Source organism: Colobus angolensis, unplaced genomic scaffold (genome assembly GCF_000951035.1).
Source record: "Colobus angolensis palliatus isolate OR3802 unplaced genomic scaffold, Cang.pa_1.0 Scaffold248, whole genome shotgun sequence".
Taxonomy (NCBI): domain Eukaryota; kingdom Metazoa; phylum Chordata; class Mammalia; order Primates; family Cercopithecidae; genus Colobus; species Colobus angolensis.
The window spans coordinates 933856-949957 of record NW_012115688.1 but is presented as its reverse complement, the minus strand read 5'-3'; the positions used below and the strand labels follow the sequence as shown (position 1 = coordinate 949957).

Below are 16102 nucleotides of genomic sequence, written 5' to 3'. Positions count from 1 at the left end.
AAATAAATAAGTTTGCTTATGAGATGCTATTATTTTATTGTGCTTTTTTACATGTTTATTATATATTTCATACTTCTAAATGTATTAGGTAAATATATTTTTTATGCACATAAATTTATTGTTTTATATAACTTTAATATTTCATTACTTATCGATTATCTATTGCATATAAAGCACATGATGCTACACTGGTATTTGGAATTCATTACCCTAACTATACTGTAATTAAAATAATTATCCTAACTAGTACCAAAGGCTTCCACTTAGCAATCACTCGAAGTGTGCCAGCACCTCCACTCACTTCACGTCAAGCGATTCCCATCATTGTTTCACAGGTGGAGAAACCGAGTCCCAGGGCACTTGGGGTAAGGCGTTCAGGGGGCTTTCGGTCCGGAAGCAGCGTCGGGGCGGGAATTCGAACCCTGGGTTCCCACACTCGCCCGTGGCAGGGCCCCCAGGGCCTTTTCCCAAACTAATCACAGAAAGTGACGACCCGTTCGCCCGGCGGACCAGGGGCGTCAGGCAGGTCCTGGTCCAAGTGAGTGCCCGCCCCTGCCTCGAGGACACCTGGGGCGCCGCTGTTCTGCCCTGGGAGAGAGGGTGGGAAGTAAGTGAAATGCCGTCAGAAAGCTAAAGAACTACGGAGAAACTGAGACCCAGAGAAAGAGGCGGAGGTAGAGAGATGGGGAAGGAGAGCGCAGGTGGATGTGTAAAGGTGTTCATTTACACATTCAGAGACACAAATATAGGGAGAGACAGGGGCGCAGGCAGACACCCCGAGACAGGCTCGGTGAGTCGCAGGAGGAGACAGTCAGAGACCCCTAGAGCAAAGGAGATGGGCAGTCTAGATCAGGCGCGTCTACACCCGCGTTCGCCCTCAGGCTAAAATTGTCAGCTAGGACCACCTTCCTTCCCCTGGCCGCCCAAACCCCTCGCAGCTTGCAGGCTGCGGCTGCTGGCAACACCCGAGTAAGATCCTATCCAGCCGCTGCGCTGTACTTTCCAGGGAAGTGTAGACCTTACAGGGGACCGGCCCCGGTGCAGGGGCCGTCGCGCTAGCCAAGGGTGGCCTGCGGAGATCGACGCGGCCTCGCCTTCGGCCAATCAGGACTCAGCGGCCTCTTGGCTACGCCCACACGCGCACCCCCGGTGGGCCTGGGCTTTCCTTTGCACGTTCCTGCCCGCGTACGCTGCCCACGCAAGTGAGGTAAGCGGTGCTTTTTGCGCGTCTGGACAAATCCAAATCAGCCTGAGCTTTGCCGTCGCAACCCCCTAGCCAGGCGCCACGAGGATGTACGTGGCTCGCGCTTCCTTTTTTCCAAAGGCCGCCGAGTCCTTTGCGTGAACACGGAGTGACCAACGTATACTTCCTCCTTCTGCGAGACCTGCCTCTTTAGGATCCGAGTCCTATAGACTGAGCAGACTTGGCGCGGCACGCTGATTGAAAGCGGCGACAGCCCGTCAAGCATTCGCGTCTCTCCCCTCCCTTGACTTTCTTGGCAGGGTTAAGGGATAAGAGAAAGTGATGTTGCCTCAGTTCTGGGAGAGCCCGTTTGTGGGTCCGGCACAGGTATCCATGCGGACTTAGGCTGCAAAAGTCCTCTTGTGAAACGAGGAATAGGCTCGAGCCTTCGATTGGGTCGAGGGAGACGTCAATCAATGGATGGGCGGGTGCAAACGCAACACAACGTACAGTATTGCCTAGGGTTTGGCGGGAGGAGTAGACAGCGGGGAAATGAGGCGGCTTATCTCGATTGGCCCAGAAAGAAGGCGGTCTCGCCCTGTGTACTCCGGGATTGGCTAGAGCGAGCCGCGCCCCCCTCACGCCAACAACCACCGGTAAGCGAAGTGGGCCTAGCTATCCCGGGTTAGCAGCAGTAGCCAGATACGTTGAAAGGAGTGCAGAGAGGTCTCATTCAGCTCTCGAACAGACCTGACGTAGATCCGGAAGTAGCCCGCACCATCTCAATTATGGGGGGACACCTGTAGGCGACGAGAGAGGGACGCCGCGGGGAGCCAATAAAGCTCTGCAACCGGAAGCGTCTTCTGGAGGCTTCGCACCCGGAAGTGTGGCACCTCCCCGGTCGCACCCGGAAGTGTGATGCCACCGCCGCTACGGGGAAGTAATGGTATCCAGCCGGTTGAGATTCGGGGTTAAAACAGGTGTTTGTATATCTCTATTTCCTGAGGCCCATTAGAGTCTCCTCTTTTCGGAAAGTGTTGGAGGGGGCACGTATTTGGGCATGTTTTTGAATGTCTCGTCCTATTGAAATCCGTGGGGAAACGAGCAGTAGGAGTGTGTCCAAAGGGGCCTGACTCTATAAAGGCTTTTCAGAAGTTTCTTTCACTGCCCGTCACCCTCGATTCCCCTCCCCTTCAGGGATGTGCAGATGGAGGCCGGAGGAGACACTGCTGCCCCGGCCCCCGGGGGCGCGGAGGACTTGGAGGACACACAGTTCCCCAGTGAGGAAACTAGAGAAGGTGGAGGGGTTCACGCAGTCCCACTGGATCCCGAAGGCGAGGGCCTGGAGGAAACAGGTATGACTCCACTTAGTGGGGTCTTAAAATGGATCCCTAGGGGTTGGCATTGTTGGACGGGGGAAGGGTCAGTGGGTGATGAGTAGGGAGTCTTTTGGGACTCAAGAGAAGTGGCTTAAACCATAGCCGGGTCAGGAGGAGGTCATTGTGGACACATGGTGTAGTTTACTTCACTGAGGAAGTCATTGGATGTCAACGGATGCTCACTGGGGGTTTGGTGTGAGTTTAGGTCATTGAGGAATCAAAAAGGGAGGTGTCAGAACCAAAGAGGGTCACTGAGGATTTAGAGTGTTTAGGTCAAAGAATGCGCTGAAGAAAGTCAATAGATTCCAAGGAGTACTGTTTAGAAGTTAGTGTTTTTGAGGAGTAGGGTGTTATTTATTAAATAACAGAAGTGGCAAGGGGAATCAGTGAAGTTCCATGGGCACTCAGAGTATTTACATCATTGAAGTCACTGGTAGGCTGTTGAGAAGTCTTTAAGGAACCAAATGTTAGTGGATGTGTAAAGTTGTTCATTTGGGATTTAATGAAAGTCCGTGAGAAGTCTGTACCATTGATCACTTTGGAATTAGTGGATGTAAATGGAATCATTGGGAAGGATCAGTGATGTGAGAATAAATGTGGGTGGGGAGGTTGAGGACTTGGAAATTAATAGCAGGTAAGAGCAATTATTAGGAGGGAGTAATGATATTTGGGGACATGGGAGTGTCAGTCATGGGAATGTCAATAAGAGAATATGCAATTATTGGGATTTCGTGGGAAAATTATTGAGACATAGCTGCACATGGATAATAATGGCTGTCATTGGGGGACGAATGGGAATAAATGGATGTGTCAGTAGGGGCCATTGAAGTTGTGGGTTTTCATGAATGTTAATGATGGTCATGGGGAGGGGCAGTGAAAGTCATTAAAGTCTTCTGTGTTAGTGGATATTATAATGGTTACTGTAGGGAGGGGAGTGGATATCAATGAGATTGAAGGTGGTCAGGGGAGTGAGTGAAGGTCTCTGAAGTGCGAGAGTTGGTGGAAGTTAATGATGGTCATTGTTGGGGGTGGGGGGAGTGGACATGGAGTAGAATAAATTGTGGATCAGGGCAGTCATGGAGGATCACTGAAAAACCAGGTGTTAATGATTGTTAAAGTAGGGTCATTGGGGTGTTTGTGAACCACAGTGGGAGTGAATAGTGGATTAGGGGAGTCCTAAAGATCTGGGTGTTAGTGGATATTAATGACAGTCACTGGGAGAAATAGTGGACATTACCAAGAATATAAATGGGCGACCAGGAGAGTTAGTAGGGGTCATCACCTATCAGTGGGCATCACTGATAGGGTAGTGGTGGGGGAAGGGGCATTCAGACACTTAAGATATTAATATATGTTAATGGTGGCCATTGGGTGAGCAGAAATCAGGTGAAAAAATAGGGGTCAGAGGAGTTAATGGGGGATCATTGGAGATGAATAATCATCATCCAGAGTCAATGGGGTGCTTTGAAGACTTGGGAATGACAGTTATTGAAAGGGAAGTAATTGGTCTGTAGGAACATAGCAGGTCCAGTGGAATGACAATGAGAATGTGTTGGTTTATTAGGGTTTTAGGGAGATCACTGCGGGGTCCTAGGGCAGTCATTTGTCATTGAGGGGCATAGGAGACACTTGGAGGTCTGTGTCAGCATGCAGGGGTCCTGGAGGGGCTAGTAGATATTTGGTGGGTCCTTGGGGATGTGGGGTTAGGGGTTCACATGCAGATGACCCACCAGGGGCTCCCTTTCAGGATCCAAGGACAAGGACCAGCCACCCAGCCCATCACCACTGCCCCAGTCAGAGGCCCCGTCAAGCACCTCTCGGCTCTGGAGTCCTGCAGCCCCGGAGAATAGTCCCACGCGTAGCCCTGAGAGTAGCTCTGGAGGCCAGGGCGGGGACCCCAGTGATGAGGAGTGGCGCAGCCAGCGGAAGCATGTGTTTGTGCTGAGTGAAGCTGGCAAGCCCATCTACTCGCGGTACGGTAGTGTGGAGGCGCTGTCGGCTACCATGGGTGTAATGACTGCCCTGGTGTCCTTTGTGCAGAGTGCAGGAGATACCATCCGTGCTATCTACGCTGGTGAGCAAACAGGTGGGAGGCAGAATGGGGGACAGTGACCGGGAATATGGCTGGCATGGGTAGGTCTGTCTGCCTGCCTCAGGCACTATCCAGCCAGCCAGGGTTGGGTCCATGTGTGTGGATGGTCAGCCAGGGCTCTAACTGTGAGTGGCAGGAGGTGGGGGGTTCATCTCTGTCTGGCCTGCTGGTTTCTGAATGATTGACTTGCTGGGATCTGAGTGACTAGCTAGATACTTCTGTGTTGCCTGAGAACATGACTGTGGGGCCTGTGTGGCTGAGCTGTGTCTTTCTGGCTCTGTGTCAGCCCTTGTACCATCTCTTCCCACCTGCCCCTGCTCCGTGCTGTGTATCTAACCTACCTGTTCCTTTGGCCATCCCATCATGTCTCTGCAAATGTCCAGATTCCTCCAGCTTGTCCTTACCCCAGTCCAGGTGCCCACAGAGTGATCGTGTGGACTCGGGCCGGTGTGTGTATGGTAGGAGAGAGCGGAAGAGCCCCACTGTCTCCCTCTGGTCATTCCTGATCCAGCTCTACCCCCTCTTCTTATCCCTCCCTTCCTCAGAGGACCACAAGCTGGTGTTCCTACAACAGGGCCCACTGTTGCTGGTGGCCATGTCACGGACTTCTCAGTCAGCAGCCCAACTACGGGGGGAGCTGCTAGCTGTGCACGCACAGATCGTGAGCACGCTGACACGTGCCAGTGTCGCCCGCATCTTCGCACACAAGCAGAACTATGACCTCCGCCGCCTGCTGGCTGGCTCAGAGCGCACACTGGACCGGCTTCTGGACAGTGTGGAGCAGGACCCAGGAGCCCTGCTCCTGGGTGCCGTGCGCTGTGTGCCCCTTGCCCGCCCGCTGCGAGACGCACTGGGTGCGCTCCTCCGACGTTGCACAGCGCCTGGCCTGGCGCTGTCAGTGCTGGCAGTAGGCGGTCGACTGATAACAGCAGCCCAGGAGCGGAATGTGCTGGCCGAGTGCCGGCTGGACCCAGCTGACCTGCAATTGCTGCTCGACTGGGTGGGTGCACCAGCCTTTGCGGCAGGTGAGGCTTGGGCACCAGTGTGCCTGCCCCGCTTCAACCCTGATGGTTTTTTCTACGCCTACGTGGCCCGCCTGGATGCTATGCCTGTTTGCCTGCTGCTGCTTGGCACCCAACGTGAAGCCTTCCATGCCATGGCCGCCTGCCGGCGCCTGGTCGAAGACGGGATGCATGCCCTTGGTGCCATGCGTGTTCTTGGGGAGGCTGCCAGCTTCTCTAATGCCTCATCAGCCAGTGCTCCTGCCTACAGCGTGCAGGCTGTGGGGGCGCCGGGCCTCCGGCACTTCCTGTATAAGCCGCTGGACATCCCTGACCACCACCGCCAGCTGCCCCAGTTTACCAGGTAGGCCCTGACCCTAAGGCAACTGGCTGGGTGGGAAGGCCTGTCAAACCAGGAAGTTCAGCATCTCAGGGATGTGACTCAGGAGAGATAACCGGCCATGCTTAAGAAAGAGGGAACAGAACACGTCTCTGATGATGGGACATCTGTCATGGATCTAAAGGAATCCCCCTTTCTGGTGGAGAGCAGGGCCCTAGTACTCAGGGAATCCCCTAGTTTGATGAGGGAAGGTCAGCCTCCAACCCCTGAGAATTCTCAAGTCTCATGGGAGAGGCTCAGCTCCCTAACTTAATTGAAATCTCTAGACTGAGGGCGGAAATGGGCCAGCCAAGAAGGCCCTGGACTAACCTTGCCCTCTACCTCCCTCCATCATGGCAGCCCTGAGCTAGAGGCCCCCTACAGCAGAGAGGAGGAGCGGCAGCGGCTGTCGGACCTGTACCACCGCCTGCATGCTCGTCTCCACAACCCCTCGCGACCCCTGCGCCTCATTTACCACGTGGCCGAGAAGGAGACACTGCTGGCCTGGGTAAGTTGGGCAGGGCTCTGAGTGAATTAATTCCCCACTTCAAGCCTCCTTTCCCTATATTGTATTTCCTCCAGCCATAGTGCCTCCACCAAACACAGCAGGCCTCTGGCTGGACTGTGCCTTGCCTGCGACACTGTCCCTGCCTTTACACACACATCTTTGAAGCCCCTGACAACTAATGACCGTGACTCTAATCCGACATTAACCTCACCCTCCTGTGTGCTTTTCCCCGATTAGCAACCAGGACAGTGTCTTTGACTTTCCAGAGGCTCTGTTAACTACCATTGCTGTGCCTGCCAATTCCCTAGTAGCCCAGTCCATGTGTCTGGAGGTACCCCATTTATCACCAGCTCATTATGACTCCGTGAGTCCCCAGCACTCCTCAGACACTACAGGCTTGGTCCGTTGCTGTGCCCTCCACCCGGGGTATCCTTCTCTTGGGTCACCTCTGGGCTCCAACTCTCACTTCCTAGGGGTTTGCTAAAGGTCAGCTACTGAGGGAGGCCAGAGAAGGGGACCTCATCAGAAATGGCACCTTCCCCCAGGCCCTGCCATGTAATGCATATTTATTAATTCATTGCATGACTGCTGTGGATCAGGCATTGTCCTAGGCTAAGGATTTTGTTTTTAAATTTTTTTAACTTTCATTTTCAAATAACTTTAGATTTAGAAAGAAGTTGCAAAAACAATATAAAGAGTTTTTATATTTGTATTCAAAAAGAGTTATAAAGGGTGTGGTGAAAACCACGCCTGGCCAGACAGTGGTTTTCCTAACTCCATCATTCTTTCTACATTTATTGGTTGGAATTTTACTATAAATAACAACATGGGGCTGGATGTGATGGCTCACGCCTGTAATCCCAGAACTTTGGGAGGGTGAGGCGGGCAGATCACTTGAGGTCAGGAGTTCGAGACCAGCCTGGCCAACACAGTGAAACCCCATTTCTACTAAAAATACAAAAATTAGCTGGGTGTGGTGGTGTGTGCCTGTAATCTCAGCTATTCATGAGGCTGAGGCAGGAGTATCACTTGAACCTGGGAGGCGGAGGTTGCAGTGAGCCGACATCGTGCCACTGCACTTCAAAAGAAAAAAAAAAAAAGGAATAACTTTTTCTTCTCCTATTTATTGAATTTTTAATTTTCTATCAATATTATCTCATGGATTTTTCTTTAATTCAGTGAGTTAAAATCCTTCTCTAGCATTTATTTTGGTGTTCAAATTGCCTCTGATTTAGCCAGTGGGTACCCTGATTCAGCCAGGCTGATCCCTGTGTTTCTGACATGTCCCCTTCACTACGTGAGCACATCTTACTTGACTTTCTCTATTCCAGCCCTCAACTCAGCCATTTCTCCATGGAGCCTTTGTACCTTTTAGTAGAGATTGGAATTTAAAACCCAAGATATGGGCCGGGTGCAGTGGCTCATGCCTATAATCCCAGCACTTTGGGAGGCCAAGTGGGGGTGGAGAGGAGGCTGTGGGTCACAAGGTCAGGAGTTTGAGACCAGCCTGGCCAACGTGGTGAAACCCCATCTCTACTAAAAATACAAAAAATTAGCCGAGCTTGGTGGCATGCGCTTGTAATCCCAGCTACTCGGGAGGCTGAGGCAGGAGAATCGCTTGAACCTGGCAGGCGGAGGTTACAGTGAGCTGAGACCATGCCACTGCACTCCAGCCTGGGCAATAGCGAGACTCTGTGTCAAAAAAATTAAAAAAAAAAAATTAAAAAAAAAAACAAAACAAGATATGTTAGGACCAGAATTTTAAACCAAGTGATCAGAGTGGCCTCCCTGAGCAGATAGCATCTGAGTGCAGTAGGGAAGTATAGAGCTACATGGATATCAGGAGGAAGAGTACACCTGGCAGAGGGAAAGGACTGATATGTGGTGAGGTGGGACTGAGCCTGGCTATGTTTGAGGAATAGCAAGGAAAGTACAGAATGGCCGGAGCAGGGGGAGTGAAGGGGAGAGCTCTTGGAGGTGGCACAGGAAAGGCACTAGTGACCTTGTGGGATCAGGCCTCTCCATTTAGTATGAGGCATAACTTGAGTTCCTCTTTATATTATTCCCTGGCTGTTGATGAGGAAAACATAGTTGTATGAGTTTAGAACAGGACCTTGTACACAATAGGTTACTGACAGAATATTAAACATTGTTACTGTGTTCCCCAGTCCCCAGATGAGCAGACAGGTCTAGAGAGTACCCACAAACACAACCAGCATCACCCAGTTGAAGCCACTAGGTCCCGCTGACCCTTGGCTCATTAGTTGCACAGTATCAGCTTACCTACCTTAGCCCAGTATCTAGGCAGCACCCGGTAGGAGGTGCTGCCAGGTACAGGTTCCAGGTTGCAGGAGGCAGACATGCAGCTGCATTGGGGTAGACAGGGTTGTCCATAGCCAGCTCTGGCCCATCTGACTCTGTCTCCTCCCAAACCCCCAGGTGACCTCCAAATTCGAGCTCTATACCTGCCTCAGCCCTCTGGTGACCAAGGCAGGTGCAATCTTGGTAGTGACCAAACTTCTGCGCTGGGTGAAGAAAGAGGAGGACCGGCTCTTCATTCGCTACCCACCCAAGTACTCCACACCACCAGCCCCCTCTACGGACCAAGCTGCCCACAATGGCTTGTTCACTGGACTCTGATAGATGGAGCTCCCAGACCAGGCAGTGCTGGGAGCAACCACCTTTGTTTTTTTACCTTCTGTCCACCCTGGAAATGTGGGTGGGGGTGTGTCCATGGTTAGTCATTGTCTCCCTAGGCAATGGGGCAAGATCTGAAGGCCCGTCTATGAAAGAGATGGTGGCAGCAGCCAGGCAAGCAGGCTGCTTTCCTCACCCGGTCATGCACCTCCCCGTCTGGGGAAATCCTTAGGCCTCCCTCTCCCTTCCCTCTGTCTCATCTCCTCCACTTGAATGATGCTCTAGCCTCTGTCAGGGACTGTCCCCTCCAAACTTGCTTCAGGGGTCTGCCTCCTCAGTTGAATCTCAGCCGTGAGTGTCCAGATCTGGCCAAGGTCTCTAGGGTGGCCCACAGGGGTGCTGGAATTGACACTTCAGGGCCAGGCTATGCTTGGAACTGGCCTGAGGGTATTAAAGAAAAAAACTACATAAAAGTCCTAAAAGTAAGACCCACAAGGATATTCCTTTGCCCTTCTTGTAGTTTTCTTCATCTTTACCCTGCCAGAAATGACCTCCCTCAATGCCGGCTGCTGCTAACATAAATGAGAAGGTGGCCTGTAGTGTCCACCTGTGGAACCCAGGACACAAAGCACCTGACTGCACACAGTGGCTGAAATCCAGCATTTTTACGTAGGAGATGCACTTAGCTTCTAAGCCTCATTTTACTCATCTGTGAAACAGAGATAAGTAACCCTCTCTCGTAAACTTTGATGAAAATTTGTGAACGAAAACAGACTCGAACTATTGTGCACCACCACACAGCACATGCACCTCTGTCCCAGACTTTGACAACCTGCACAAGACAAGCAGCCTAAAGCAGGAGAGACCTTCCTAGGGTTTTGTATGTGTGCACACTACCCTCACTCCCCAACTGGCCATTACCCAGCTCTGCCCTTGTTTGTGGAGTTACAGCCTCAAGGTTGTAGCATGCAATCGGGGCGCAGTGTGTTCCGCGCTTGCCCAGAGCCGACTCCTGAGTCGACCGGTGGCATAACCGCGGACTGCACGCATGCGCGCTGAAAAGCCTTTCGCCCTCACGTGGTTTCTTTTTCAACCAGTCATCAAGCAAGGCTCACGCGCCGGCCCCGCGTTGGAAAATGGCGGGGAAGCTGAAATCTCTGAATGTGGAGGCGCCAGAAGCCGCTGAGGAGGCTGAAGGTAGTGAGGGCAAGTGGGCTGCACTCCTTTCTCTCTAACCAGGGCAGAAAGGAGGGAGGATTCATTCCATTACAATAATGAAATAATGATATTCCAATATTTTTTAAATAAAATGTTAAGCCTTTTGTTATTGAAGAAAAACAGTATTTTAACCGTTCAGCAGAGTGGAGATAAATTAACAGGCATATTCTTACCATCAAGATTAACTTTTGTCAACTCTAGTGAATACGTTGTTGAAAGTAAACAACACATAGTTCAGTACGCAAGTCTTCAAACAAAAGTGGGGCGGTGGGGATGTTCTCATAAAAATCACCTTGCTGCAGCCACCCCTTATTAACAGTAATTCCCAATGTCGCCATTTCACACCTAACACCTATCACACTTTGATGGACTCTTAAACCTCTTAATCGAACATGGCCTCCCCCACAGCCTCTTTTCTCCAGGGTATCGACTTGAATGACAGGCAAAGGTGGGTGGAGGGGTGTAGTCCTAGACACTATTGGAAATTGTATTCCATCCAAAAGAAAAAAAAATCTCAGACCGGGCACGGAGGCTCACACCTGTAATCCCAGCACTTTGGGAGGCTGAGGCGGGCAGATGACGAGGTCAGGAGTTAGAGATCAGCCTGACCAACATGGTGAAACCCTGTCTCTACTAAAAACTATATATATGTGTGTGTGTGTGTGTGTGTGTGTATATGTATATGTAAATTAGCCGAACGTGGTGGCGTGGACCTGTAATCCCAGCTACTCAGGAAGCTGAGGCAGGAGAATCTCTTGAACCTGGGAAGCGGAGGTTGCAGTGAGCTGAGATCACGTCACTGCACTCTAGCCTGTGTGACAGAGCGAGACTCAGTCTCAAAAAAAAAGAAGAAAAAAATCTTCCTTGGCCGGGCTTGGTGGCTCACTCCTGTAATCCCAGCACTTGGGAAGGCTGAGGTGAGTGGGTCACCTGAGGTCAGGAGTTCGAGACCAGCCTGGCCAACATGGCAAAAGCTCGTCTCTACTAAAAACAAAAATTGGCCAGGTGTGGTTGGCGGGTGCCTGTAGTCCTAGCTACTTGGGAGGCTGAGGCAGGAGAATTGCTTGAACCCAGGAGGCGGAGGTTACAGTGAGCTGACATCGTGCCACCGTACTCCAGCACAGACAACAGAGAGAAAAAAAAGAAAAAAAGAAAAAAAAATTCCCAAGGCAGTAATGCATTTGTATGCCACTAGTATTTTTTGTGTTGTTACAGAAGTATTCAAAGTGTACCAACGTAGAGAAAATAGCATAAACAAAGCCCATGTACTCATCACTATGCTTCAACTGTTGTCACCTTTCTGCCCCACTTTTATCTATCTCTAACACCCCTTTCTGCACACTCTTTAAACCACTGTATTAATAAACACACTAGACTGCATCCTGCCAGACCTACCCATACAGACATCAAAGTAATGATTATTGTTTATTACCTGACCTAGGATGCGAGCTCCATGAGAACAGAGACTGTTTACCTCTCACTCCCCTGCACCTAAAACAATGCCTGCTTGGTGTAAAGTAGGTGTTCAGTAATTTTTTAATGTGTGACTAATGAAATAACTTCCACACAGAGAGCTGTTTTAGATAAGAGCCACATACTAAGTGCCAGCATTCAACGAAAGACAGACGGAAATAAGACAGATGCAAATAGATCTCATATATTAACTGTGTAATACTTAGCTGCCACTACAATTTTAAAAAAAACTGTTTTTGTATCAACCTTTCAAATTCCTCAAAATTAAAGTTATGACTGACTTCACTAGCAAAGGAAAAACTGAAAGATGTATCCAGTTGCCATTTCTAGCCCATCAAATTGGCTTTATAAAGGGAAGAATAGTATCTGGTATTGATGACCTTGTAGAGAAACAGGCCTTTTCCTGCCTCAGGGAAGAGAGCTGACTCAAAGTAAAGGCTTTGCTAGAGGCAGTTTGGCAGCGTATTTTTAGCATCTAAAATGCTCTTCCACTTCTGCAGTCACCATGCTATGTAATCATAGGAGAATACGTTAAGTGGACCAGGAATGGTCATTGGAGTGTTGATGTAGGCACAACACAGTCACTTAAATGGCTAAGTCTAGGTTTATGTGTGCATGCTGTGGAATGTCTCTGTGGTGGATTTTTTTTTTAAGAGGTAGAAAAAAATTCTAATTTAAATGTACTAAAATTAAATTTTAAGTTGATAGGATTATTATTGACACACAAGGAGCTCCAAAATAGACCATATTTTTATTAGAGATAAGCCAGTTGGGATTGAAACAAAAATGGAGGAGGTTATAGCCCTGTGTATGTTGCACAGAAAAAGTGTCTGAATGGTAAAAGCCTCAGTGATAACTCTGGACGAGGGATTTGGATTTTGGGAGTAGTGCAGAGGTAGAGGCATTTTTGTGATTTGTTGTTCTATTTTTCTTTTAGAAAAATGTAAGTAGTCATATATAATTTTAAAATATAAGGGAGAAGAGGGAAAATTTTGAATGGCGACCAAGGATCCTATATTCATATTGGATCAGTATTAACATCCAGGTTTTAATTGTTGTACTGTGGTTACCTGGTAGATTCCCTTTGTATACAGGAAATAGACACTGGAATAGTAAGGAGTAATGAGTCAAGTTGCCTGCAACTTATTATTCAGAATCACTTACAAATGGGGAATCTGATAAAGGGCAAAATGGGAGCACTGTGGCCTATTTTTACAACTTTTGTGTACATCTGAAATTATTTCAAAATAAAATGTTCAAAAGGGTGCTCTTACTGTGCTGGCCGTTTTCTTTTGTAATGGACTTTGTGTGTCTGTGTCAAAGCATTAGTTGGATTATTTAAAAGATTTACTTATTACCCACTCTTGGCCTTATTTCTTGACTAGCACTAGAAAGCAGAGAGAGGAAAAACACAGATGGAGCTTTTGCAGAAATGGTTGCAAATGCCAGACATAAAAAAGATGTGGAGACGATCAGGAAATTAATGCATAGCCTGGGTATTGGGAGATGTTGCCTGATGAGTATTAATCTTGTCAGTTGTGATTATAGGATTGGGGTCATCTAAGAAAATGTCCTTAAGTAGCTGAGACTCCTGATGAAGTATCTGAGAATAAAACGTCAAGAAGCCTGGGCATTGCTTAAAAATTATTCCACAGAGGAGAAACATAGCTGAAACAAATAGGGTGAATATTAATGATTGTCAGATCTGGACAATGAGCATATGAGAGTTAATCATAATATCTTCTCTACTCTCATGTGCATTTGAAAGTTCTCGTAATAAGGTACTAAAAATAAAACAATCACAGACACCTCCCCTTGGTATTAAAGTAGCTTTACTTCTTTGTCTTATTTCCAAAATATTAAGAATATTTTTGAAATTAAAAAAATCTCAGGAGGGGACATGCCAACTTGTTCCAAGTGATCGTATCAGGGGAAGCAGTGAGATTTAGGATTAAGGAGAAAAGAGGAAATTTCGTTTTTGACGTCACATATTTCTTTGTTTGAATTTTCTTAGAATTTTAGTTGAGTAAGAAAGTAAAATTTAGAGCAATACATGAAATGTATTTTACTAAAAGACCAAATGTTGTCACCAAACTGCTGGCAGTGGTTACTTCTGGGAAGGGGAGTGACTTGGAGAAGGGGCTGCTGGTGAGGGGAGACTTCCTTTAAATTTTGTTCTTCCACATTTGTTTATTATGTAAGTTATTCTACATGTGTTTATTATGTAATTTAAATGTTAAAATGCAAATTAAAATAATACATACTAACTTATAAAGGATTTCAGGCCAAACAAAAAGACATAAAGAAGGTGAACATACCACCAAATATTTCAAAAAATATCTAATAAGCTCAGGTTAAAAAGCCCTGATTTACAACATGGATTTTAATGGCTGCAAAGAATTTCATCCTACAAACGTGCTGTAATTAATCCCCTAAGGTATCTTCAAGTTATTTCCTTTTTTTTTTTTTGAGACAGAGTTTTGTTCTTGTTGCCCAGGCTGAAGTGCAATGGTGCCATCTCGGCTCACTGCAACCTCTGTCCTCTGGGTTCGAGCAATTCTCCTGCCTCAGCCTCCTGAGTAGTTGGGGTTACAGGCACACACCAACACGTCCGGCTAATTTTTGTATTTTTAGTAGAGTTGAGGTTTTGCCACACTGGCCAGGCTGGTCTCAAACTCCTGACCTCAGGTGATCCACCCGCTTTGGCCTCCCAAAGTGCTGGCATTACAGGCGTGAGCCACCGCGCCCAGCTGTTACTTCTGAGTTTAAAAGTATAAACAGTGAAACAACATCTCGCCCACCACCCTTAATTATGTCCTTAAGAGGCATTCCGAGGAGTGGAATTTCTGATCAAGAGGAAATGAATGAGGTTTTGGTATTTATTTATCAGAAAGTTTGAAATGAAACAGTTTTTGCCGGTTGGCAAAAAAAATAACAAAACTAAAAAATAAATGAAGAAGATTAAAAACATACTTGCCTGGTAAGAGTATGATTTTTGGGCCTGAGACAGGTGAAAGGCAATTTCCTATCAGCCAAATTCCATAATATACATACCTTTGACCCACCAAGTAGCATCTAAGTAGTACTCTATGTGTACCCAGTAGATACACTCTAATGCAAGCACAAAGAATAATGTACAAGGATGGTGTACTAGGTTAAATTGTGTCCCTTCAAAATTCATATCCAACAGAAATTCAGAAATGTGACTTATTTGGAAGTAGGGTCTTTGCAGATATAGTTAGTGAAGAGGAGGTCACACTGGATTAGGGAGGGCCATATTCAACGGCTGGTGTCCTTATAAGTAGAGGGAAATATAGACACATAAAGATATGAGAGTGGCAGGTGAAGACACAGACACAGAGGGAAGACCCAGTTTGTGGTACTTTGTTATGGCAGCTTGACAACACAAATGCAGATGATCACTGTGGCATTCTTTGTAACAGCAAACTAAGGTAAACAGCTTAAATATCCATCAATAGGATATTGCTCTGAAATTATGGTATATCCACACAGTGGAATGCCGTGCAGCCACTAAAAAGAATAAAAAGATCACTGGTGTACATTGCCAAATGAAAACTACAAGATGGGGTGCATAATGTACAACATGCTACCACTTACGTAGAAAATGTGGCATGTGGGTTGGGCACAGTGGCTCACATCTGTAAACGTCTGTAATCCCAGCACTTTGGGAGGCTGAGGCGTGCGGATCACGAGGTCAGGAGATCAAGACCATGCTGGCTAACATGGTGAAACCCCGTCTCTACTAAAAATACAAAAAAAAAAGAAAAATTAGCCTGGTGTGGTGGCGGGCACCTGTAGTCCCAGCTACTCTGGAGGCTGAGGGGGAGAATGGTGTGAACCCGGAAGGCGGAGCTTGCAGTAAGCTGGGATCACCCCACTGCACTCCAGCCTGGGCGACAGAGCAAGACTCCGTCTCAAAAAACAAACAAACAAAAAAACAAAAGAAAAGAAAATGTGGGATGTAGCTGGCCGTGGTGGCTCACGCCTGTAATCCTAGCACTTTGGGAGGCCGAGGCGGGTGGGTTGCCTGAGCTCAGGAGTTTGAGACCAGCCTGGGCAACACAGTAAAACCCCATGTCTAAAATACAAAACCCCATGTCTAAAATACAAAAAATTAGCCAGGCGTGGTGGCATGCGCCTTTAGTCCCAGCTACTCAGGAGGCTGAGGCAGGAGAATCGCTTGAACCTGGGAGGCAGAGGTTGCAGTGAGC

At 48.1% G+C, this 16102-nt stretch overlaps 2 protein-coding genes across 5 annotated transcripts in view; both read left to right on the top strand.

The window, feature by feature from the left end:
• Nucleotides 1-1820: 1820 nt before the first annotated feature.
• MON1B (MON1 secretory trafficking family member B) lies at nt 1821-10511 on the top strand. Of its 4 annotated transcripts, none has more exons than XM_011945982.1 (6): nt 1821-2163; nt 2381-2538; nt 4310-4636; nt 5200-6019; nt 6395-6542; nt 8982-10511. In XM_011945982.1, exons 2-6 carry the CDS (start codon nt 2391-2393, stop codon nt 9180-9182), a joined length of 1644 nt encoding a protein of 547 aa, XP_011801372.1. In that variant the 5' UTR covers nt 1821-2163; nt 2381-2390; the 3' UTR covers nt 9183-10511. The 4 variants fall into 4 exon arrangements, with proteins under 4 accessions (XP_011801372.1, XP_011801374.1, XP_011801375.1 ...); XM_011945981.1 differs by having other exon boundaries at nt 2107-2165; nt 2391-2538; XM_011945984.1 differs by lacking the exon at nt 4310-4636.
• SYCE1L (synaptonemal complex central element protein 1-like) overlaps nt 10267-16102 on the top strand; it is a 42169-nt gene continuing 36333 nt past the window's right edge. The window contains exon 1 of the mRNA XM_011946031.1: nt 10267-10376. Coding sequence (XP_011801421.1) covers nt 10316-10376 — 61 coding nt within the window. The 5' untranslated portion in view covers nt 10267-10315. The remainder of the gene's footprint in view (nt 10377-16102) is intronic.

What these genes read in the sequence shown, in the direction of transcription:
- MON1B (XM_011945981.1), top strand. Translation starts at nt 2,127, where the DNA reads ATGGTATCCAGCCGGTTGAGATTCGGGGTTAAAACAGGT. An exon ending in CGAGGGCCTGGAGGAAACAG is followed by an intron (nt 2,539 to 4,309) that starts GTATGACTCCAC and finishes GCTCCCTTTCAG; the next exon opens with GATCCAAGGACAAGGACCAG. An exon ending in CATCCGTGCTATCTACGCTG is followed by an intron (nt 4,637 to 5,199) that starts GTGAGCAAACAG and finishes TCCCTTCCTCAG; the next exon opens with AGGACCACAAGCTGGTGTTC.